Source organism: Lissotriton helveticus, chromosome 2_1, assembly GCF_964261635.1.
Source record: "Lissotriton helveticus chromosome 2_1, aLisHel1.1, whole genome shotgun sequence".
Taxonomy (NCBI): Eukaryota; Metazoa; Chordata; class Amphibia; order Caudata; family Salamandridae; genus Lissotriton; species Lissotriton helveticus.
Window position 1 is genome coordinate 1,005,537,898 of NC_136059.1, and position 26,150 is coordinate 1,005,564,047.

General features: G+C 42.9%; 1 protein-coding gene across 1 annotated transcript in view; it reads left to right on the top strand.

Annotated features, from left to right (window-relative positions):
* Window positions 1-26,150, top strand: part of LOC144818405 (annexin A1-like) — a 198,721-nt gene that overhangs the window by 34,814 nt on the left and 137,757 nt on the right. Inside the window, exons 3-7 of the mRNA XM_078675778.1 lie at window positions 1,788-1,872; window positions 9,890-9,984; window positions 15,728-15,841; window positions 18,302-18,392; window positions 23,476-23,555. Of these exons, the coding sequence (XP_078531904.1) occupies window positions 1,788-1,872; window positions 9,890-9,984; window positions 15,728-15,841; window positions 18,302-18,392; window positions 23,476-23,555 (465 nt within the window). The remainder of the gene's footprint in view (window positions 1-1,787; window positions 1,873-9,889; window positions 9,985-15,727; window positions 15,842-18,301; window positions 18,393-23,475; window positions 23,556-26,150) is intronic.

Consider the following 26,150-nt stretch of genomic DNA (forward strand, 5'->3'; position numbering starts at 1 on the left):
CCCCATGGCCCATAGGTTAACATGGTAGGAAGTGATTGATTAATAAATATTGATAGGAAAGGACTAGCCGGACCATTCAAAGACTTCCCAGAATGGTAGTAGTAAATCCAACAATATTATATTGTTGAATTTCTCCTAAAGTGTACATACAAGAAGTTATGAGACTTTCTTGTTTGTAAGTCCAAATTTAGCCTTTCAGTGGTCTGCCATGTTTGTTAAAGTTAAGTGGATTATCCAGGCTGCTGGGAGGGGAGTGTGCTGGTCTATAGGAATGCCAGGTCAGGAGGTGGCGTCGTAAACTATGCTCTTCAAAGGCAGAGGGGAGGCCTGGGTTTCAGTCCACTCTGACAGTCTTGACCCAGAGTCAGGGCTAGGCTTAAGGAAGGTATGTGCAGATGGTAGGGGGAGAGTCCATGCAAAAAAGCCATCCCAGGGGGTGTGTTTAGCCAGCTCTTACCTCCTTGCTGGAAAATCAGCCATTATGGATGTGGAAGAATGATGCACTCTGGGATAAACTAATGCCACACTCTACAGAATGTGGTCATAACTATGAGGAGTTGCCCTGCTCTCATTGGGCAGAAGTGACCTGGTGCCTGACCCAGAGAAATTTGAATAAGTATCTGAGAGGGGCAGAGCCCTCCAGATCTGCTGTTTGAAACTGAATGAAGCAAGAAGTGCCCTGCTGGAAAGTTTTGCTGTGCAAGGAACTCTAAGGCCTGACCTAGGAAGACTGCACCATCTGAAACTACAGCCCTGTGAATTACCTTGCTGCCAAAGGACTAAGAGTAGACTCCCTGCAAGCTACAGGTTAACAGAGCTCACCTGGACAGCCCCACAAAGAATTCAAAGCCTGGAGTACCAGTGGATTTGTAAGGGTTTTGTTCAAGTGGATTGCGGAATTGAAGTTTTACACTTTCAAGGACCATCTTGGAGATTCCAGAACCTTGGATTGTGTCTTGGATACTTTGGGACCCACAAGCAGAACGCCAGGAAGGTGTTCTAACTGGACGCCGCTTGCTGAAGAAGGCGGCCCACTACAGTGGTGAGAATTCTTCAGAACAATTTATAAAGGTGTGTCCCTGACAGAGAAAACAAAATGACTTATAGGGGCCCTGTTGGTTTCTAAGCACTAGAAAGTGACTAAACTTTAAAAATTCATATCTCTTTTTCCCTACAGTGGAGTATTTTCGTTTTGGTGTCATTTAAAATATAAACATATTACCTTTTTTATAAATTGGTGTTGGATTTTTATTTTGTGTTGTGTCTTAATTATTTTCTGAAATTGTGTTTTTGAATGCTTTACATACCTGTCTTTAAAGTTAAGCCTGTCTGCTCGCAGACACGTTACCAAGGGTTGAGCAAAGGAATAATTTTCTAAGACCTATGCTGAATCCTATCATGTGTTAGTGGCCTTATTGCCAGTGGCAGACCTACATTTGCCCCTAACAATAACCCACTTACCAACAGTTTGTGACTTAGTTGGTAAATTCAATTTAGTTGAAGATAGTTTTACTACTGTGGCCAAGTGACCCGTAGGATGCTTTTTTTCACAATTCCATGTGTCTGCGCCATCTTGGGGGCCAAGTACCAAACTTGTCTGTATTTTATGTTCGTGCTTAGCTTATCAGTGCTTATTTATCCAAGGCTGTTCAAACAGTAAAAAACATATCTGCTAAGATGATTCCAGGATACCTACAAATCAATGTTTTTAAGCACCGGTGTTGGTTCTGATTTAAAGGTTTCACTTTAAGGAGACTCGTTATTCTAAACAACTGCATTGCTTTTAGGATGATGCAGCAAGCGTTAAAGGGACCCCAGGCTTCAACGCTGGCGCTGATGCTGCAAACCTGGACAGGGCTATCAAGGCTAAAGGTAGGTTTAAAACCTCAAGTGACTGGTTTGTGTATTCAGTTGTGTCATTCCAGGGGGCTCGCTAGTCGCATACACTGTGTTCTAAAATGTCCAGGACACAGGCCTTATCATTTATAGCCATTCTCTTGTGAATTAGTCCCTGGTCCAGCCTTCTACAGCAGTTTCTCTTGTTAATAATTAATAATTTAGTCATACAATAGCTTAGAACTGAGCTCGTAGACACTTCCTCGAAGAATCTATTATGTAGCACTGTGCACCTCCACTACATCAACTACTTTGAATTGAAGTACTACTACATAGGTCCACTGCATCAACACTTTTAAATTTAGAGTAAGAATTATGGTTAGGCTATGTGGTTGTACTGGGGTACGAGTAAACAGACAGGTTAGACTTGGGGTCATGTTTAATTTAGAGGGCTCATCTCTAATCCTATTTTTTGGACCCCAAGCAGGTGACTAAGCACCCGCCAACTTCCCTTGCTCCCTTTAAACTTACATTTTATTTGCCTTTTCTTTTTATATCATTGTGCTTGTCCCATTAAGTTTTATGTTTTTTATCGTTCTTCATTTTAATTAATTTTATGTGCCAGCCTTAATTTCCTTTTGACTCGTTTTTTTGCTGCCTGACTTCTGCCTGTTCTCATCGGCAGGAGTTAAAGTCTGCGCTTTGTTTTCCCTCTTGGAGGGGCCGTCTACCCTGCCTCAGGGCTGCTACATTATGGCCCCCCTGGTATGTTGGTGCGGGGAAAAGACACCAAATGCAAGCCCATCTGTACCCATCCGCTCCTGCACCACAGTGGTGCAGGGGATCCGGGCCTTCTCTCTCCCTGGATACTAAAGTAAGACTCAACTATTTCACCTCCTCTCTCCTCTGGGTCAACAATTACCTCCCCTCTCCTTGTCGCAGGCCCAGCTCTGAATGGGGAAGTCTTATTCTGCCTCAGCCTATGAAAGTTCTCCTGCAATTAGATGCTCCTCATAGACAGTACTTCCCACCAGTCTCCCCTCTGCACCTGGCGTCTGCTACTTTCAACCTACCCAATACTACTCACAACACTCTCCTGCCTAGCAGCAGCGCACTTCTCACAAATTAACCTCAGTTCTGTGGCTTACTTATACATAAACTCTCGCTCTCTACCAATGGACCAAACTGAGCTTTGGGACCTTATCAACACTTATGTGCCGGAGGTTCTCTTCATCACTGAAGCTGACTTAATGCCTCGTCCAACCCAAACATTTCTGTTGCACTATCCCCTGGTTATAAAGTTATTAGGCAAGAGGCTCTTCAGAATATTCAATGATGTCGTCATCATCCACCGTGAAGAGCTTACTATTGACATTTTGAAAGCAGATTCCCTCGAATGGCATGAATATATTATATTCAAATTAGTCTCTGACGAATCGCCCACCTTATGTGAGGCTCTTATTTACTGCCCTTCAGGCCCTAGGAAAGATTTTAGGTCTAGATTTACTGAATTGCTTGCTCCCTTCACTTCAACCTTCATGTGGATAACATTGATAATCAAGATTCTTGTGTCCTTCTGACTGTCTTGTCACCTCTGGGGCGTCAGCAACTCGTTACTGGCCCCACTCACACAGCAGGCTACACTTCAGACCTTATCTTTTCGTATCGTAACAATATTGCTCTTCTTTCTCCAGCCCCAGTACCCATTATCTTCATACTTTAAAGATCCCTTTTCCACAACCTTGTCAGAATCCTGAGTCAGGCACTAAACTCAGCCCAATAGAAGTGACGCTTGTCCTCACCATGTTTACGACACTAACCTGAACACTCGAGAAACAGAATCATGTAAACGATTGATGCCATCTTCCTCTTTAAATTTATTTTTAATATGCAAAATCACACCTTGCCCAACTGCTACATCAATAACATCAGAGAACTGAAGCTGTATCACAGAGAGCTCAAGCACATTCGAAGGCGCACCTACTCTCATACTGATAGTGGCGTATACAAAGTTGCACTCAATAGCTAGCATAGACAAATAGGTTGCATAAATCGTTATAACTTACTAAGCAGAGTGTATTCACTATAGATGCAACTCTTCTCCGGAGATATTTTGTATTATTAAATATTTCTTCCAGAGGAGCGATTGCTCCAAGCCACTATCCCATCACAAGAACTATGCTGCATCTAGGCAAAATTTCTATTGATCAAAATCAATCCTGTCTATACACATTCTGAGCTTCAGTCTAGCATGGACTCTCTTCCCTATCTGAATGAGCCTTCTGTAGCCATTACTGGTGTATCTTTCTTCAATTTCATCCCCATTAATATCCATGTGGTCACCAGCCTGATGCTCTCCATCAATTCAGACTCTCCAAATGACCCTTGTCCGCATCACATATATTCTTTCTACCCCAAAACAGTGGCCTCAGCCCTCACTACGCTTTTCAATACTACCCTTGCATTGCCCGATTCCATTTATCTTGGAAGAATGCCAAAGTTCTCCCATTGCTCAAAAAGCCCTCTAGCAATCCTGAAACCCTTTCAAATAATCAACCCATTTCTCGATTACCTTTTACTGCTAAAGTCCATGAGAGCCGGGTGAGTCAGAGCTACCAAAAGCATGGAAACTGCTTGTCTGGCAGTCATAGATGACATTGTGGATCAGTTAGCATCAGCCCTGATACATCTCGATCACTGGGAGGCCTTTGGCAATGTCTCCGCATACCTTGAATGGGGCCCCCTCAAGTCTCACTATGCCAATAAGGTAGTTGGTTCCAGCTGGAAGTCTCTAGATAGAAAAAGGAGCATCTAGCGGATCTCGAGAGTCAGATATGGGGGACCTTTGCTTGTCGTTGCAGAGACAAACACAGTTATTGAATGGGATGAAGAAACGAGATTCTGTGGCCAGATAGCGTGGGGCAGAATTTTGTGGTAAAGGAGCATTAAGAGGGCTGTGCGAGTTAGTAGCAAGGGTGATCCTGAGATTTGTGGCAGTGTTGGTAGGCCGAGGGATGTTCCCCAGTTCCCTAGCCCTTTAGCCATCTGTCTAGTAGGGTTGTCACTTTACGAAACAACACAGCCCAAATTTTATTGCTGTCGAGTTTCAAGCAATGGGTATGTATCTAATCAGCCATCTCTATAGTATAGGATGAAACTTTGGCGTCTGTGGCTAATACATTGACTGCGATAGAGATGACAAGCTGTGTATCTTCCGTATAACAGATAATATTGAAGCTATAGGATCTGATGATATTTACCAAAGGACACATGTATATGTTGAAATGGCCAGGTTTCAGGGGGCAACCCTGAGGTACCCTGCATGTCAATCTGGAAGAGTTAAAAAAAAAGGAGTAAGAAGAACAGATTGTGATCTCTCAGAGAGAATGTTTGTGAGCCATTTTAGAGAATTGAGGTAGGTACAACATTCATGCAGCCATTTAAGAAGGAGTCAGTTTGCTAAATATCACCAACAAATGCCGAATGCAAGCTGTATTGAGAGATTCTTGTGGTACAGTCAGCTCATGTCACAGCAGCATAGTGATTAACAAGGGTTCTTTCCAGGTAGAGATCATTATATTCATGCACATAACCTGGGCTCCATCTTTGTAATATGTCTGGATGCCCACCATGTTGAATGAAACTCCCTCTGGCATTTAATTGTGAAACTTCAATTTGAAATATGGTAAATGAAGGCACCCCAAGCCTTGTATGTATGTTCACATGCCGGTCGAATAATGAATCAAAATAAAATGGCTCATATCCATACTTGTCGGGGCACAAGACAGAAGTGCACATTCTAACTTCTGTTTATTACACTGTATATTTAAACCTCTGCTCACAGCCCACGTTTCAGGAATTCAGCTTTAAGCAATATACTGAAGGCCTATTGTTTTATTCTGATTTTTTTTATACGGATTACCTAAAGCTACAAAGTTAAATCACCAGTATTCCGCCATCATATTCTTTTGATTGAGAGAACTCGGCGTATTCAATCACTCTTGATATGGTTGAGGCACTTCACCGGCACCAGCCAGAATTCTAAGACACACACTGGTATTTGAGTATCCAGTTCGTAGAGAATTTACTTGAGCAGTCAATTTCAGACAACTTTGACAACAAATGTGCAATGATAGAAGGAAGTTAAATAAGAGGACATATTATATGACTGAATATATTAACATTCTTAAAACTATCATATTTCTTCAAATATTGTTCCTGTTTTACACCTCCTTGGCATTTCCAATTGTGTCATTGATAAAGTTCAAAACTGGATGAATGAATTTACCTGGAATAGTGTTTGAAACCAATACTTTGCCTTTCAATGCAGGAGGACCAACCTGCTTTTGCAGAGGAGGTAGTGATCCGCAGGCGGGTGTAGTGTGTGACTACAGCCACCTGCATGACGATGCCTGGGGATCCCTTTGGCCCTTTAACCCCTACTTAGGGGTGCCCTGGCAGGCGTACTCACCGTGCGCCACTTCATACGTCGCACAGAATCAGTATACCTCCTGAGGAACTATTTGTCTGGCTCAGGGGCAAAGACGTTCTCTGAAAATGAAGGGACGCAACGCCATTTGGGATTGTGCCAGGGGAAAAATGTGCACTGGTGTAATCCATATTACAAATGGGGCCAAACAAGTATCATCTGCTCCTTCTCTATTACCGGAGTGCCATAGGGGCAAAATAAAGTGCAAAAATGCCCATGTGCCCCAGGCACTTTCTGTAATACGGCGTAAGGTGTGCATTAGTAGTTTATATCTAGTGCTGTTCAGGATATGTTACTGACTGAATTACTGAGAGTAAATAAAGGTGAGTAAATTTGGTAGTTTGGTTACATGTGAGTAAATATATCTAAGGTGTGTTTTTTAGAGAATCTTTGCTAAAAATTAAAAATTAGCCTGTTGTCAAACTCTGATCAGTAAAGCACAAACATGAGACGATTACAACCTGCACAAGGAAACTCTATGCTAACCTTTAAAGCCAAATCAGAGGAGTAAGTTCCAAGGAGTCCCACGCTCTTTAAATGATGCCAGTACTGAGCACCGAGCCTAACTTCTCTAATCCAGAAAGGGGCATGGCGTAGGAATTATTTTCCTAGACTAAATGTAGGCACTAATATACCGAGAAATGGCATGTTATGAGAGAGGTACTGTATATTGGTTATGTGACTCCATTGATCAAAGACCGATTTGGTGATATAAAATGGAAGTTTCAAAAACTGATCTGAGGCAGAAGGGTACACATATCATCAGTGTTTTAGTTTGCAGAACAAACTAGGAGTACTGGTGTTAAATCTGTCAGCCTTTGGGTGATCTTCCCCCAAACATTTAGCCTTGCTTCTCCATTTTTGTGCTGGTCTCATTTTTGCTGGCCTTAGGACTCTGCACACTTTACCACTACTAACCAGTGTTAAAGTGCTTGTGCTCACTTCTTAGAAGATGGCAATATTGGGGTATCCCAAATTGGCATATTTAATTTACTTGTAAGTCCCTAGTATAATGTTATGAGAGGTACCCAGGGCCATTAAATTAAATGCTACCAATGGGCCTGCAGCACCGATTTTGCCGCCCACCTAAGTAGCCCTTTAAACATGACTAAGGACTGCCATTGCAGCCTGTGGGTGCAGTCTTCAAACTGCCATTTTGACCTGGCAAAATAAACCAATTGCCAGGCCCAAACCTTCCTTTTTAATACAGCTTCTCCCCTACTTCAAAGGCACAATTAGGTATACATACTGGACCTCAGACACCAACTCCTCAGTACACTTCTGGACCTGTGGATACTCAGCCAGGAAAAAGGACTTCTGTGTTGCTGAAAGGACTGACATTTTGCTGGTTTGCTACTCTGAAAGACTGCTGCCCTGCAATGCCCTGCCATGCGGACCTGTTGCCCTCTTGCCTGGGTGAGAAGGACTGGACCTGCACTTGTTGAACCCAGGACCCCAAAGTGACTCCAAGGACCAGTTGGCTGACGTCCTGACTAGAGGCTCAGGGACAGAAGGCTCCAACAACTTTGAACCAGCACTTGGACTCTGCCATCTGAGAGTCTAACTTGCCATGTGGTGCCACCCCAGTCTTGGATCCTTGGAAGTGGGCCTCAGGTGCTCTGCCAGCCTCTGTGGATCTAGCAAAATTAACGCATCTCCTCTGCTGCTCGGTGCAACCCCAAGCAGAACGGACGCAATGCCACTGCTGCGGGGATCAAAACCCTCGCAAAGACCTGTATCATATTGCAGTCTTTCACCACATCGGAACCATTGCAGCGCGATGCATCCTTGACACAGGTCCTCGTATCCCTCGTTGACAGCATCTTTGACGACAATGTTAGACACCACATTGCAGCCTCACGGCTCCTCAGAACTAATGCATCGCCCAGACTGCGCGACTCATCCTGAACACCGGACTTCATATTACATGTCCTCATCGGCGGGATCGCAGACGGCGATGTAGGACCTCACACCACAGCACTGCAGTGTCTTGGAACCAACGCATTGCTTCGGCTCCACAACCCATCTTTGACGCAATCCTCACAATGCTCCACCAACCAGTATTGAAGGTAGTCTGTTCAGAGGGCCTAGCTGGGTTCCGGCAGCCAGTCCACATTCAATTACGATCGGCCTGAACTTGTGACTTTGTTATGGTCCAGAGCGACGAGAAAACCACAATTGCTGCTTTGTTATTTGTTTCTTTAGGATTGATTATCTCTGGTTCTACTGATTGGATTTTTGTTGTTTTGGCCTTGTTCTCTTTATTACAAATTACTCTGTTTATCTATCTGAAACTGGTGTAGGATCCTTTTGTGGTGCGTATTCACTATGTTAATATTTGAAGTGTTGCACAAATACTTACACATTGCCTCTGAGTTAAGCCTTGCTGCTCTGTGACAAGCTATGGGCTGAGCAATGATTAATTTAGGGTTTGCTTGTGACTTCACCCTGAGAAGAATTGTTCTTTCTGCTTGAGAAGCATCCACCCGCCCCCCCCGCAACACAATTTTTTTCACCTGGCATTCCAATTGATTGTCTCAACTGGAGGTGCCACAGTCCATACCTCGATTTAGGGTCATATCTGGTGAATCGCTCCCTTCACACCCACTTGCTTTGCTGTCATGGCCACCAGAATATTGTGGGGTCTATTTATAAACAAATTAATGATTATGTCAAACAACAGCTTAAGCATATGATTTTTGTAAAGTTACTTATTCCATGACGCCATATAATTTTCCACTTGTAAAATAATAGCTGGTTTACAATTACTTATAAGGTGCTAATATGTCTTATTTTTTTTCATTTTTTAACAACCTGAAAATTATTTTCCTCGTGGAAAAAACGCAGCCACCTTAATTTATGAAATAAAGGGTTGTTTGTGTATCTTTTACAACCAGTTTGCAACATTTTGTTAGGCCTTCAATAGAAATACCCACTATGCTACTACATGATTGGTGGCTACTACTTCTTTAATTCACTCCTGATTCACAAAGTTAAACTTATACTTTTAGGTAAGTTTTAGATTTTTTGCAATTCACAAAGCAATTTTACTCGTAGTATCTTTGACTGTGGAGTCTCCACACTCCTAGGGAGACTCTGCACATAAAAAGATAGGCAGTTGTAAAGATAATATTCGCAAAATTGCTTTGTGAATTGCAAAAATAATAAACTTACATAACAGTGTACGTTTACCTTTGACAATGAGTCCCTCCGTGTCTTTTTCGTGAGGGCACTGAAGTTCGAACCCCTTACCCTAAAAATATTCCTATGGAAATTCAAGCATTCAGGTCGAATTTTCACTTTTTTAAGTGGAATTTGCAAATGCAAAAATCTACAAATCATGATTCAGTGAATACTGTGAATCAAGATATGTGAACCGCACCTGCAAATTCAACGTTTTCTAGACATAAATTGAACATATGTGTGCAAAATGCTATGTTAATTGGACTTTCTTTCTTGACCTATTTACTAACGTGCCTTTAGTTAATACTCTACATCTGATCATGTAATGTTCTTGATACTGGTTGTATTTATGTATACTTTACTTTTTTTTGCCTCTTTTAGGTGTAGATGAAGCATCGATTATAGACATTTTGACAAAGCGAAATAATGCAGAACGACAGCAGATCAAAGCTGCTTACCAGCAGACTACAGGAAAGGTAAATATTTTTTATATATTTCATTTAAAAGTCAGTGTTACATGATATATTGCTGAAATCTCTCTGATTGAGTCTCTTTAACGTGCACCTTTCTGACAATGGGAAGAAAGGAAGTGACTCCCCACCCATAAAAATAAAGCCCTTATTAGGGTACCGTGGAAGATCTTAGACATGGCGGTACGAATGCTGGAAAGCTTTATCACCATGCAGTGGTGGCTCCTCCGCTAAGGCAGAGGAGCGTCACCCCACAGCCAGGAGCAGCAAAGAAAGGAAAAAAAAATGATGATGAAGGAATGTTATTATCATTTTATTTTTTCTCCTGCTGCAGCAGTGCGTGAGGGGGGCGTAGCTCCAGGGGCCGAGCGGTAGACACTCCTGTGTGCAATAACTGTTTGGTCGGCCATCTTGTGCCACCCAAACCAGTCATGTTATGTTATGTTATTGGAGCTTTTAACGCGCATGGATACTCCAAGGAGTATCCCAGCGCGAGCCTTGAGAGGGGAAGAAAAGCCGATTAAATCAAGAGAAACGTTCTCAGTCTTTATTTGAAGATGATGCAAATAGCTAATTGAAGCAAATTCCAGGACGTAGCAGCCCTGAAGGCAATAGAGCTGACACCCATTTTTTTAAGACGAAAGCGAGGTATATGGGCTAGGAGCAGAGAGGCTGACCGAAGCTGTCTAGCTGGAGTATAGAACAAGAATCGTTCCTGTAAATAGATTGGATACCACGACTTGCACTGGAGGGCGCTCTGGGGTAAGGAATACTGTGATTTACTATTCCAACACCGTCCCTACTGTACGTAGGCTGAAGTTGGAATAGTAAATCATACTATTCCTAAGTCCAGCGCCCTACAGCGCAAGTTGTTGTAACGACTTGCGTTGTAAAAACAGCGATGTAATGTACCGCGGTCTAAATGATTGCGTTGTAACATCATACATCCCTGGAGTATGTTAAGCAAGTAGCCCGGTAAGTTGACGTACAATGCGTTGGCATAGTCGATATGCAAAAGTATCAAGGGCAGAATAACTGTTTTCTTGGCTGCCCTAGGAAGGAGCTGGAGAAGTTTTCGGAGGGATTTGAGTATTCCCGGCCAGCTTCTTGATCCGAATGGAAAAAGAAAAGTTCACTTCAAACCAAATCCCAAGATTTTTAGCGTGTTGCCCCGTTGAGGCAGGCATGGGATATTCAGCTGGCCAGAGTGCTTACCTAAACTGCGCACTCCCTTGTTCTTCATGCAGGGGAGTGCGCGGGAAATGTCTCTGCATTGCATGGAATTCCAGCTAGGATTGTTAATCGTTTACTGGTACCTTTGATTCTCTAGTTCCATTCCACAGCTCTATTTTTAGGTTTCGGCTACCGTCCCACTGCGTGAGCAGTGGGTGGGCGGAGCCGAAATCTTTTGTCTCTACATATGGGCTTTGGTCCCGCCTTGTCTTCCATTGGCTAGCTCCATAAATGGAGGCTAGCCATTGGAAGAGATTGGCTGTCACTCACGCTTTCCCCTGAAAACGCGATTCGGGGGCGTTTCTGTGTCTTTTTTTAAGTTCCGCCCTCTCCTCTTCCCATTGGCTGGAATTTTACCTTCCAGCCAATGGGAAGGGGAGAGCACGCCCCCGAATCCCTACACGCACTCCCATCCCACCCCCGTCCATTCATTCACCTGTCCTCGCCCTCCCTCTCTCCCTTGAAACACCTACGCTGTGTATTTTACGTTGCGCAAGTCCTGCTGGCAGAAAGGTGAAGCCAGAGACGCAGTGCCGGCTTGGACAGTTTCCTTCCGTTATGGTCGTTGTTTTCAAGGCTGCGTGCAAGGCATTATGACTATCAAAATGATTGCGCGACAAAGTCTGCCCTCGTGCCAGATAAGAGCACCAAAAAAAAAGCCTGCCGCATCTATGGCACCCCCTCTACCACTCTGGCCCCCGGCCCTCTGCCTGCCTTCCCTCCCAGCTGAACACGCTAAAAGCGAGCTGCAGGCGCTACCCAGCGTGGCAGGCCAGACTGCTGCGTGCCAGGGTGCAGACATACAACTTGTTAAGGATTATAATACTTAACGCTACACTACAAGTATCATAGTCAACCATGCTATGGGATTGGGTTCCCGTTTCATCTACATATGTCCCGCGCACGGTATAGTGCCAAGAAAGGAAGGAACAAGCAACAAGACTACAACTCCCAGCGGCCCCTGTTGCAAAATAAAGGCAGCCGGTGCTGGCAGGCGCTGTGAGGTCCAGGAAACCGTGGGAGAAAGTGCTGGCTTTGCTGAACCTGGGGTAAAGTTCTTCCCTGCCTGCCCGGCGTCAGCTCGCACTCCACGAGCCCCACAGGGCAAAGGAAAGACTGGTCCAGTCTGACCGGCTACAATTTTAGTTTCCATGGGCTTTTTCGTGCGACATGCTATCAGAAAGTTAGATGTTGCATCACTACTTTCATCTTTGCCGGCTGAGCAAAAACAGACCAGAAAGACTTGAAGTCGATTTTTTAAATTACATTTTTTCACCGCATACTTTTCCAGTGTGAAGATAAAGAAGCACAATATTTTTAAAGACATAATTGACAGTACTGCGACCCTGTTGAAGAGGACTCCCGGGGGGTTGAGGTTGGAACTGCTTGGCTGAGTCGGTCCCCAGCCGCAATGGAGACCGAGCCGCTGCTCCCGCCGACTGTGGAGCGCAGCTGGTGCGCCAACCCGGACTTCGAGGCGCCTGAGCGGGACGCCAAAGCCAGGACTTGCTCCTACTCCTCGTCGGGCTGCTCGGTGACGTGCGTGCTGGAGCCAGGTAATGTTCTTTACGGGTATATGGTGCACATGGGTATGGAGTTGATAGCGCCTATTTGTGCCCAGGGTTGTTTCGTGGCGCTTAATGTGAGCACTTGGGGGATCCCACACTTCCGAACTTGCAGTGGTGCCTTCCCCGAGGTCTCAAGCTGCCTGCACCACGTGTGAGTAGTTTCTCGAGTACAGATCTTTCTTTCGAACGTGCTATTTGCATTTTTACTTTCCAAATGTCATATTTTTGTTTTTAAGTGTGAAGGCACACTCTAATACTATGCTGTAACTTTAATTCCTCGTCTGCGCCTCCTCTGCCGGCCCGTGGGCAGAGGCTCCTGCTCCTGCTCCGAGGAAGTATTCACCCCATCGCATCTTCTGTGGTACTTTACTCCCGCCCTGTGAGCTCTACACACCGCTTTACTTTCACACGAGGTGGGCGAGCCCCAAAAAAATCAAGAAAGCCGAGCCAATGGCCTGGCTCTAAAATCATGCGCACGAGGCGAGCCTTGAAAAATATTTGGTGCTGTAAATCATGCAACACATACCATGTAAAATATGATGGCCTCTTCATTTTTTAATTGTATTGCTTTGACATGTGGTCAGTGCTTAATTTGAGCCGGTGGTTGTTGATGGGGGCCCACCCTCATTTTGTGGACCGGCACTTCTTTTTCCTCATCTCACATTTATGGCGAGCAAGCAGGGAGGAAAACGTACAAAAGGAGAACGATGGGGATGGGGTGGGAGATATATGCGGAAATACATCAAAAGGGAGACTGTAGGTACTGGGAAGAGTGAGTTAAAAGGGGAGGGAGTGATGATAGTGGAGTAAAGAGGCACTGAAAAAGCATCCTTACTTTTCGGCGGGTGGACATTTAAGCAGCTGGCCACGGGCTTCTGCGCGGTGTTTTGGGCTGCGCTCAATATTTTTACAAAATAAGCACTCATAGCGTTTTCGCATCAAGATATATCCTTCGCTGCAATGAAGGTAATAGTTTTAAAAAAACATACCTGCCTTCCCCAGAAATGCCAATAGTGAACTAAAATGTGGGTCTGGTGTCTCAGTGGACTAGCACCCCCTGTGTTCGATCCCATGGTCCGGGTTTCGAATCCTGGCGGGTCCGCTCAGCCCTTCATCCTTCTGAGGTCGATAAAATGTGTTCCGTTAATTTGGTAACAATAAACACCTGTTATTCAGCGCGAGGTTATCCGTTGTCCTGCATCCTTTTTGTGACCTGGATTCTTGCTGTACATGCTGCAGCCTCATAGTTTATATTCAGTGCCAGAGGGTCTGGCACAGAACACCTATTCTTGAAAGCATGCATCTGAAGCTTCTCCCATATGTCTCAGTGAAGAGGAAGCTGCGAGAAACAACCCATCGCCTAGAATCCCACGATTTGGTTATGCAGAGAAGCGAGCTTGATCCGAAATGTTGTGGTTTTACTTTGAGGGATCCCACCACTACATAGGCGTTTGATTTCCTCTGCCTGCTTACACGAAAGGCCTTGTCTTTAATTCTTGGCGCCTGCGAATAGTGTGGGTGGCAGACAGACGTCACATGTAAGCTCGGCTCGAGTCTCCAAGAGTACCCTGGGCAGAGCATGGCATCTGGCTCGAGCTTTTATGGGCTCGCCCACCTCTACCCTCCCCTTGTCCAGTTTACTGCCCCAGAGCCTCCTCTGTGCTACCACCATGTGTGCTCTTAGGCACATCTTGGCTGCTGCCACCTGTCCTATTCGCCACATCTTTATAATAATATCCTCTTGAATGGCCCTATCATGCATACGATTAGAGAGACTTCCCGTTTTTTTGGTTGGGTGAGCAAGCCTCAGACTTTGCTGTTTCTGTAAATCCTCGATCGTGGCAGTCGACATTCCCCCCCCCCCCCCCCCCCCCCCCCCACCACCACCGCTCACCACCACCCATGTTGTGTCAGCTAGGGCTGCTGCAGCTTCAGGACACACAGAGTTCTTTGGCTGGTGTGTGCTGGGCTGCGCTGCTGATGGGCTCCAGTTCCAGCCTCGTACAGGGTATTTCCTAGGTCATCCAGAGGTTGAGGTGCATAGAAACAACTACGTGAACTTTGATGCTGAAAACAAAGTTGGTGACGTGGCTTAAAAAACTAAAACCAAATGTTCTGCAACAATTTTGTTCCTCTTCACCTTGAGGTAATTACAGATAAGATACCTTAATTGAAAAATAAAGTGTGCGTGTGTCACTAGGCAGTCAACCAACTGAATCCTGATTGGGGCACTCGTAGAATAGTGGTGACCGCTTAAAGTGCCTCGAGGTCCCAGCTAGTGACTGAAAGCATTGTGCATGTGACAGTCATTATTTTTTCAATTCTATTGCACACAGTATTAAAACAAGCATTTACAATGCAACGGTTTCGCCTTTGGAAAAGTTTGAGCTATTGGCATTGTAAATGACAAAATTTGTATTTATGTGTTGGTTTTGAAAACAGATAAATAAATGGCATTGTCATTTACATTGCCAATAGCTCTAAATTTTCCAAAGGCGAAACCGTTGCATTGTAAATGCTTGTTAGATTTGTCGTCTCTCAATCCACTGCCCCCCCCCTTCCTTTGGTGATAAAGCTAGCAATTTGTAGTGAATGACACTTAGATATCTGTTTCACCAGTACTGCAATCTCATTATAACATGAAACTGAGAGAGAAGCAAAGAATCACGGGAAAACATAATTAATGAGGTAAAGGAGGGGATAGTGGGATATCTATGTTTATTTTGCTTCTAACTGCATTTCTGTTTCTAACTACCTGCTTTAATCCTCTTAATTCTTGATTTGCTCTTGTGCATGTGCGCAGACTGTGGTTGTCTTTTTTACTTCCTGCTATAGATTTCTCTATTTCGTTTCCATGCTTGAAGTCTCCTTATTTAGCAAGCTATGTTTAGACATTACCATTCAGCTACATTTTGTAAAATTAATGTTTGCCTCTTTTGTTCTAACAGCCTCTGGAGGATGCTCTGAAGAAAGCCCTCTCTGGCAACTTGGAGGAAGTTGCCGTGGCTATGCTGAAGACTCCAGCCCAATTTGACGCCCATGAGCTGAAGTGGGCCACTAAGGTATGCCAGCACTGAATGTCCAGTTATACCGTATGAACTGTGACGTGTGTATCCATCTGCTGCAGATCTCCATCACGTTTGATTTGTTAATTTCAAACACTGAATCAATTTATAAAATGACATCTGGCGTGTATGAGCCATTTCAAATACTCTAGTAAAAATACATTAAAAAAAACTAAATTTAAATAAGAAGCTGGGACGGGAACATTGGAGAGTAGGGAATGGGAGTATGGAGAGTATTCTCAGAGTAGGGCAAAGGAAGAAGTGAGGAAGAGAGCAAGGAAACACATACAGTCCCGTGGAGTGCTTAATGGCCAGTAAATAAGCATTGACAAAGCCAATAGGCCTCGGCTATAAAAGACGAGCTATTGACTTTGACATTGTTGTAAGTTTGTACGGCAAGCAAGCTTGGAATAAGCTTTGATTTAAAGAAAACCCATAGTCTTCTCATAAGCACACGTCAATTGTGACACATGCGATCATGTGTTTGCACGGTGACCATTATTAATTTACTGTTCTAACATGGCAGACAGTCATGTTAGAAAGGCAAATTACAATGCGGGGGTGTGGGGAAGTGCTGAAAGAGGAAACAAGATGCCTGCAGCACTTCTCAAGCAGCTGCTGAACCCTCCTAAAAAATAACAAATGAAAACACGGGAGTGAAATAGGAAGGATGAGGAGCAGGGTGAGAAAAGTAAGAGAAAGAAAAAGAGCTCTCGCAAAAAGTGAAAAAAGATATTTAAAAATTAAAATACAGGGAGCTGGATGGGATGCAGGACTGGGATCAGGGCAGCAAGAATGATCGGGTTGATGAGAGTGAAGAGAAAGTGAAGGGGTAAAGAGGAAAAAGGAGGAGAGAGAGAGGAAACCATCTACTCCCAGGGCATCTTCAATGATTGGCAAAGTTATGTATCGTTGTGTGGATTGTGAGTGGATGACTGTGAGAAGTGTCACTGGTCGGATGGATGAGTGAGTCCATGGTTAAGCAGATGAATAAGCGCATGGATAAATAGTTGATTGTAGAAGAGGATGGTTGAATGGATGGATTGTTGAACACATTGCAGTAAATTAGAGGCCCAGGACTTAAACAGCATTCGTACTATTATTCAGATCCATAGAATGCTCACTATTTTTCCAGAGCTAACTGTACACAAAGGATGGACACCATCATGGTATCACCATCATGGTAAGTAGGCCAACAATAGATACAGAATTGCCACCCTATGCCAATGCAAGACTTACGATGGAGTGGGCTTCATCCTGCCAAGAAAGCATACAATATGTAAAGAATTACCGCTATTACAAGCATTGAGATTTTCTCCATCATTCAGTGACCCTTAGTATGTTCAAATTTCCACTAGCATATCATTTATTCTCACCATTGCTCAGTGATTATTAGTGTACGCTACGCTGCACCACCACTCACTATTTGCAAGTAACGAAGAACAGAAGGGGGCAATCCTGGACATATATCTCTGATGCCCATTTGAGGGCTGCCTTACACTAGAAACTAATCCAAAGTTTTCTCTCAATGCAAGACTACATTACTGATGTTGAAGCACACTGGGGTTGCACCCCATTTATAAAATTACAGAATCTCCACAGCCCGGTTTTTACTTATTTTGTATTGTCAAAATAACTTTGGATTTTGTGGTGTTTAAGAAAACAGCAGTTGTTTTCAGACTACCAACATTGTCCTACCCTTGTGATAGAGTAGGTGCCTGCAACTGTGGATCTCCTGGCAAAGAAAACGAGACCGCAGGGCAATGTAAAAGGGTCCTTAAAAAAAAGCTGGCTAAAGACAAGATAAAGTTGAAGTGGGAGTTTGCCTTGCCTATGAAAAGAAGTTCTATCTTGCACTGTGTCAGAGGAGTGGCAGCTATGCACTGCCAACTCTTTCTCAAGCCAAAAAGCTCAAAACAATTCAACCAGAGTCGGGGTTCCTCTCTCTATCGGTGTACTTTCATTAACGGACAGAGTAGCCGCAGCACAGAGGAGAGAAGGGCACCCACAGCTCAGCCCCCTGTAGCAGCTGTCTCTGTGATTGTGGCCAATCTTAATGGGGTGTCATTTGTTATCTACCTCATGAATTTGATGAGGTAGGTCTATTTGAAACCCAATACGAATCTGTGTTTGTGAATCAACCTAATAGTGCATATGCTGGTTTCCAAAATCCCAAACAATTATGTACAAATTGGTGAGCAATTTTAACGTATTTTAACAAATTGATTCTTTGTACATGATGTGAATGTGACGTAATTGAACTTTGATCACTATGGCTAGCGTAATCCTCACAAGATCTGTACTGACCCTTACTGACAGGACTGGAAAGGGGTTGCCTCACGAAATTGCACTCTCACTTTGATTACAAATGTTAAAATGCTTTTATGTTATAACTTACTCTTTCAATGTGTCAGATTATGGAAAAGCAAAGATTTTCCTTTCTTTAATCCCACACAGGGCATGGGAACAGATGAAGATACCCTCATTGAAATTCTTGCTTCAAGAACAAATGCAGAGATCAAGGCAATCAATAGGAGCTACAGAGAAGGTAATTCTTTATTGACTTTTAAATCAAATCTAAATTCTAGTTGATAAATAACATTGGCGTAGGCTCTTTGCCAGATGTCTCATAGAGTTGGGTGGATTGTGTTTCTCCATCACAAACATTATGGACATCCTGTTCTCTGTATTAGAAGTGCCATTGGATATAAATCACTTGTAATATGGCAGACGGGCTATCAGCTACATTTGCAACATAGCACCCATCAACTGAACTCTAATTCAGGGCCTAAGCTTTGCACATGCAGATGTAGATGTATGACACAACTACTGAAAGACAACAAAGAAGCCTACGGTATGGACAACTTACAGAAATTGCACAAGCTCATTCAACTTGCTAAATGAGGATACCATGGCTTTCCTTGGCAATATTCCATTCATGGAAATTTGCAAAGCAGCAACATGGCCTTCCAGATATTCTTTGAAAAAAACATTACTGTGTTGACATTCAGGCAAATAAGGCAATTAAAAAAACATTATAAACTACAACTTTCTCTCCTATACATCCATACTAGAGTTAACAGGGTGGGGTACTGCTTTAAGTCTGTACACATCAAGTTATATACAGACTTCTGCGACCAGAAAGTGCTACATGTAATCAACTGCCGCTTGGCTTGCGCATATTAACATGCATGACTACCCATTGTCCCTGTGTATGTAAAGCGAGGATGCTGATAGTTTGCTTTGATAAGCATCATATGCTTCAAATGCACAAGCAGGCACAGCTATTCCAAAAAATAAAATGATCCAAAGTGGAGTAAGTGTACTGAAGCATTGTTGGTTTTGCCTACATAGCTACATGGTTACCTGGTCAAACATCATTGTCAAACCAAAACTTAAACTTGAAGTGAACAACTTGCATTATTCTAAACCCAACACAAGATGGGAGAGCAATGGATACATGTGACCTACAAGACAACAGGTTGCAAACAGTTGGTTACAGGTAAGTAATATTTCCTTCCGACAGTGGAGCCAGTTGAATAGTCACCATTGGAAACCAGTGGTTGTCCCACTTCTGAAAGGGATGGGAGAATCATGAGTTTGGCAGGGTGTAAGCAGTACGGAATTATGGCAATGCTCCTTATCTGCTAAACCATAAATGACCACCTGGACCCATTATATCTACTGTGAAGGCGCATTCATTTTTTTCCTGATATATTACAAAGTGCATCAAAAGTGTCTGTCAGTCTATTAACCATGGTATTGTGGCACAATGAAAAAACACTTTACTCTCTACATTAAAATAGACACTCCTCATTCTGCCTAAGTGCATGTGTCAAATGGGTTGGTGTCCCAGAGAGAAACAGAACTTGTGCCCACAGTCTTACAGTCCTATTATATAATATAACCCTGTATCATCTTTACATATCGTAATAACAGAAAATAATATTTGAAACAGATCAAATTGCTCTTCTGTTTTGGAATGTAGATTATTACTTAAATGATGCTGTGAGGAAGTGGGTTCTAACCGGCTTTAAACCCCATTGAGTTCTTTTTATTTTAGACCAACCTATTTTGTATCTCTGCTGGGATCTCCCAATAAGTGAATCTCACTCACTGTAAGCTCAGGTAAATATTTTTTTGGGTGCTAAGTGCCAGTGCCTACCTTTTAAAATAAGGGCTGATGATGCCTATCTGGAACAATAGGCTCTGCAATGGTTCAGGTTGGGCAAGTGGAATATTGTCTTTTTCAGCCAAGAACCTGTATGCTGGTAGCCTGTCAGAGATGGGACTTTCATACATTTATTACGATTTGTACAGGGATTATAATTTAACTGGACATTCGCAATCTTCATTTCGTTTTGCCTATATGTGAGTCTATAGTGTTTTACTGTGAGTCTGCAGTGCTCCACTAAGTTTGTAGTGCTTTGCTATATTCACACTGTAGGTGAAAGTTGTGCCAAAGTGTTTAATTTGCATAGGCAAAGACAACAAATCATAGATTCTCCTCCTAGCTGTAGAAAGATCCAGAAGGCAAATATATTATTAATAATATTAATTTGTCCATATTTGCAGCCCTTCATATTTTCTTGAGTCAGCCATTAAGATGATTCAGGCTTTGAACTATCATGTTGGTCCAAGTAAATCACTTTGCTGGCCAACAGGTAGTTCAAAGCCTCCCCCAGAAATAGGAGAGGCTTATCCTTCTTGTACTGGACCAAGGTGGTGGAAATATCTGCATGGGATAAGCAACCTACACTTATTGACAGTCCTGGGCATGTCTTTTCTCACAGAAACAAATGGAAGCAGTCTGATATCTGGCACCACTCACAGGAGGGGTTCTCTTTTGAAGTTTTGATGGAAAGAGACGAGTTTGCTGTGCTAGTTAGAAGGTTATGGAACAGATGTGATTAACAAAAGTTCAAATTTGCCATTTTGAAAAATCCCAAGCTGTTCTGCAGAGAGATGATGGAGAAATGATGAGTTATTTTTGGATTGGACAAAGAGGCCGACCTTTTAGAAATCTGCCTGTTCTGTTTTAAACCCCCCTACAAGGAAAGAACTGCAAGAGACTTTGTGTACTTGAGAAGATAAGGAAGGGTATAGCCCTTGTAGAGCAACCCCTATTTGGAGTAAAGGGTCACATTGAACTTGTACTTAATTGGACTCTATTTCCAAGACTATTGGCATTTGCCTCCCTACTCCCTTTGTGGCCTTGCTGCCGACCCTGGAGGAGAGCGTTCCCTGGAACATCTGTGAACTGGTCCTGTGGAGGGTGTACCTGGTGGGAGAAACACTTCAATCCTGCTGGACATCTTCACTCTGCTAATGGCCATGTGGTTGTGCGGCCATGGGAGTGCAGGCACCACCACTCCATGGCTCTCAGTGCAGGGGTGTTGCTGAGGAGTACTCTGGGCCAAGGAGATTCCCAGGAGCTGAGACAGAAGAGTAGATCCTGGATTTTGAGCAGCTGCTTCCTTTTGGCAGGAGGCAGCTAGGTGCTGGAGCAACAGGAAATTCTCTGAAATCAGGGTAAAGAGCTGGTAGGAAGGCTGCCCAGTGGCTACCCACTGCTATCAGGCGCATGCAGCTTTAACACGTTGAGCCTGATGGACTGTCCAGTGAGGGGTGGTGGTTGTACATAGCTCTCCCCCAGGTGCATTGCGCTCAATAGCTGCCTCATAGTTGGGGCGGAGCTCTGAAACCCGTGGCTAGGCAAGCCCTGGAGGAACCATCAACGATTCCAATGACTCTGGGGACTGCCCGGAGAGCAGCAGACCCCCACGGGAGCCCAATATTTCATTTGGCTTGCCAGACAGAGCATCCTGAAGCCTAAAATTGTGATCCCCAATATAACTTTATCAGTAAATCAGGCACTGCTGGTGCTATGACGTTTGTTTGAAGGGTCTGGAGTGCATGGATTTTTTTTATTGGATCTTGCGTTTATTTTTTCCATAGCCATGTTAAAAGTAGAAGAGCATCTCCTGTACTACATTATTTTAAACACTTTACACTATTTATATGCACATTAGTGATGGTAAATGGCTGCATAATTATTTAATGTCACTGAAAAGTCATTTCTAGGTGTTTGATGTATGTTGTTTGAACATACAATTTGTCTTTAATTATTCTGCTGACATTCTGACAAAACCAGTAGGCCTAACTTTTATTAAGTGCATTCCTCATGTTGTGTTAGATTCACAGGAGATATAGAGATTTTAGATTTCAGTACTTGCTGGTATGCGAACTATTAAATATGCCTGTGTTTCAGGGGTTCTGGGTCACATTTAGGGGATCCCTAGGCCTCTGTGACCGTACATCATTGTGCACCCCTTGTTGGGCACAAGGCTCTTTAGAAGGTGTCACCATAGGCATTTCCACCTGCCATTCTGCATATATTTGGTAATATATGCAGATTATTTATTAGTGTGTGTATTAACGCACTTTTCCTTTATACCAGAATAAATACTGAATAGACAACAAATTATTAAGTGTTGTTTGTCTCTTGCCCACAGCACCTCACCTGAGTAAACCATTGAGTCTCACTTCGCAAGTCATTTCCGATAAAATGGTACTAATGGTTCGGGACCAGCTGTGTGGGGTCCCAAGGACAGCAGAGGTGAAAGACTTCACTTGTTACATTTAGAGCACATTACCCATGTCTGCACTGGGACCCTCCAACCTGGATTCCTTACAGATGGTGTAAATATTTAGTTTTTGCTATATTTTTCAGTCATTGTTAAATGTTTTCATCATGTTATTTCTCTTGGATTAGCGAATAATCCTAATGAAGTATATAGGACACAAAAGGCACCCACTTCGTTTTTTTGTCCTTTTTTCTTTGAAAAGCATGGCCCATCCGAACCCTGAACGCAGTCATCTGATTGGCGTTGATCACTTAAGACACAATTAATGGTTTGTAAAAATTCAACTTCGACGCAGTATGGCATTTTATTAAACACAGCCCAGTGTACCCAGCACAACTTTCTTTATGCCATTGAAAGTTGAACTGTAAACTGTTTAATTTATAATACCATTTATTTTGCTCAAGTGGTATTCACAGATTACATTTCCCGGACAGTGGTCCAATAAAACTGAATGTAAACATTTTAGTAGCCAAGTGCCAGATTTTATTTTTAAAGAATTTTAAGTGTTTTTGTATTTTTATTACAGAAGATGGGAGGTTGATTGCTATTGAACTTGCTTGTTATTTTATGAGCCCATAATCTCAAGTTTCAATGGTCAATGCAAGAGGAGACCACCCAGATCAGGTTTTTGCATTGCATTCTGGCCCTTGTATCCCTGTTTATCGCATTATGAACAAGTCCCAGAATGCAAAGCTAGAACCTGCACTGAAGGAGCTGTTCGAGCATGTACCTGGGGAACCTGAATGCTCTGTATGACGTTTCATCTCAATGTCAAAGTGTGTTCATTTGCTGTCAGTATCTATGAAATAAGTCATGATGTCACTAGTGAGCCGACTCAGTCGGTGGCACCTAAATTCCAGCGTCATTGTAACTTAGATATTTTCAGTATAATTGTGAAATAAACTATTGCAAACAGTTCAGAGCCGTGCAACATAAAACCAGTGGCTGCGGAATCAGATTTTTCCTTTTCTTTTATTCCGTCAGAGTTCAAGACTGACCTCTCCAAAGACCTTGCTGGTGACACTGGAGGAGATTTGCAGAAGGCGTTGTTGGCTCTAGCCAAGGTACAGTATACACTGGTGTCTTACATTTAGATGATTTACAGACAAAGGACTATTAAATTAGAACCTGCTGCAATGTTGATTCAAATGTGCACTGGGATTATGCTCCAGTTATTTGATTTAGGGCCTAATTGCGAGTGGCTTCGTTTTTTTAGTTTTTTTATTTATTTTATTGAGATCCATGAGTTCAGACAGACAGCGGCACATATACACATAGTATAACATAATATTACTACAAACAAATCAAGAGATACAAGGAAAAGACAAAAAAAATAAAAAAATAAAACAAACAGACACATGGCTCTACAGACATAAGAAAAAAGTATACATTATTCCATTGTACGAACACTCTATGTCTCCATATAAGTCATAACGGCCCCCCAAATCTGGCACCCCAAACTCCTTTTGCGTCTACCCTTCAGAGCATAGAGACTATGTTCCAAATTAAAAATTTATAGGAATCTTGCCCTCCAGACTTCAAACGTAGGGGGATCCTTTTGCAACCACATTGATGCTAAACATATCCTTGCAATGCAGTGGTAAGAAAAATCAAATATATTGCTTGTACAGATAAATTATCCACTGCTGAGCCCTTTTCGTCCCCTAACAGGAACTGCGTGGCAGATAGATGAATAGATGTACCCAATATTTCAGTTAGAAATTTCTCTATATGGCTAATGAGTGTACTTAGATGCCTACATGAATAAAATATATGTACAATATCAGCCGCTGCAGTCCCACATCGAAAACAGTTACCCCACTAACACTCCCCTATTTCAGTTTTTTAGCGGGTGTGTAATATAAATTAAAGATTGTCTTAAAGTGTTGAGTTTACAAATTTGCAGCAAAACACACAAGATGATGGATGGAATGTTGCACAATGCAAAACATTCACCCCCAGTCACCTATATAGATTTGCAGACATAAATAATAACCCTGCCAGCTCTATAGAGGTCTCCAATTGTATACCCTGGCAGCCCAATCGAGTATCCAATTTCTGGTTTTGAGTTTCCGTGTCATTATCCAGTGTATCCAACAATAAGGTGTAGAGTGCGCCTATCCGTACTGTTTTTTTACTAATTGCCACAACAAGAGGGTTAGCTTAGATTTTCCATCGGGCTTTTGAAAAGTAATCACGCCATTGTAGGTATTTGAAAAATTCAGCCCGTGGCAGATTATATTGATCTCTTAGCTGATCAAAAGACTTCATAGCATCATCTAAAAATAAATCACCCACTATGCTAACCCCTTTGTCCCTCCATTTACTCACTGCCTGATCCCGAAATACAGCTGGAAAAATAGTTGTCGCCGTTAATGGGGTATGCCAGGATACTTTAACTATGCCATATCTTTTTTTTACCACAGCCCATACTTTGTACGCAGCTATTAGGACCTTAAATCGGGTGCACTTGTAATAGCTCCACTCCACATTAATAAACAGGCAATTTTTTGCCTCACTGCCTAAGAGCATTTGATAGATAGCAGGGGATTCTGCCCTAGTGGTGGGTTCCGTGCCTGTCAAAAGTATATTCATATGCTGTATCATACATGCAAAATAATATAACGTAAAATCTGGAACAGCTCAACCTCCTTGTGACCTAGGTAATACCATATATCTCATTGCTCTTCGCACTTTACCCTGAGACCATATAAATCCCTGAGACCATATAAATCTGGCACAAATTGATTGCAGTAAAGTGAGATTGGTAAGTGAGACCTCTAGAGGAACAGCTCTAAACAAATATAGTAATTTCGGTAAAAGTAACATTTTAAGAACATTACATCTACCCACCATAGTTAGATGCAAACACTCCAAACGCTCCAGTTGTTTACGAGTCTCCAATACCAACCGGGCCCAGTTAGACTCTACCATAGCCCTCAAGCAAACTCGGGTCCTAATCCCCAAATAGGTCACCTCCTGTACTGCCCTGTGATCATCAAAAGTATGTATATTGGCACACAATTTTTGAGTCTTTGCAGCGTTCAGCTTATACCCAGATGCTACCCCATATTGTGTTGCCAAATGTTCTATTTCACAAATAGCCATTGCTGGATTAGGTGTCACAACTGCGACGTCATCGGCATATGACAAAACACAGAACTGATCTTGCTGGAGTTTCATTGGGACAATTCTAGGACTGTCTTCTAACATTCTTAAAAATGGATCGATATATAAAGAAAACAATAAAGGGGAGCAGGGGCATCCCTGCCTTGTACCACGTGTAATTGAAAGTGGTACAGACTCAAGCCCCAATATACACACTTTAGCAACTGGCTTACGATATAATGTTTGTAGCGCCGTTAAGAATTGATGTTTAAACCCTCTTCATCGCATCACCGCCCACAGGAATTCCCATGAGATGCGATCAAAAGCCTTCTCGGTATCTAATAAAACGAGGCTAAAGGGTTCACCTTTGCAATTGGCGTAATCTAGAAGTGTTATCACTCTATTGATGTGATTCGTAGTCCCTCTTTTGGGTATAAAGCCATTCTGTTGAATTGATACCAGGGGCGTTATAACCTCCGCCAGCCGTGTAGCCAAAATCTTTGAAAAAATGTTGCTATCTGTATTTAGCAGAGAAATGGGACGATATGAAG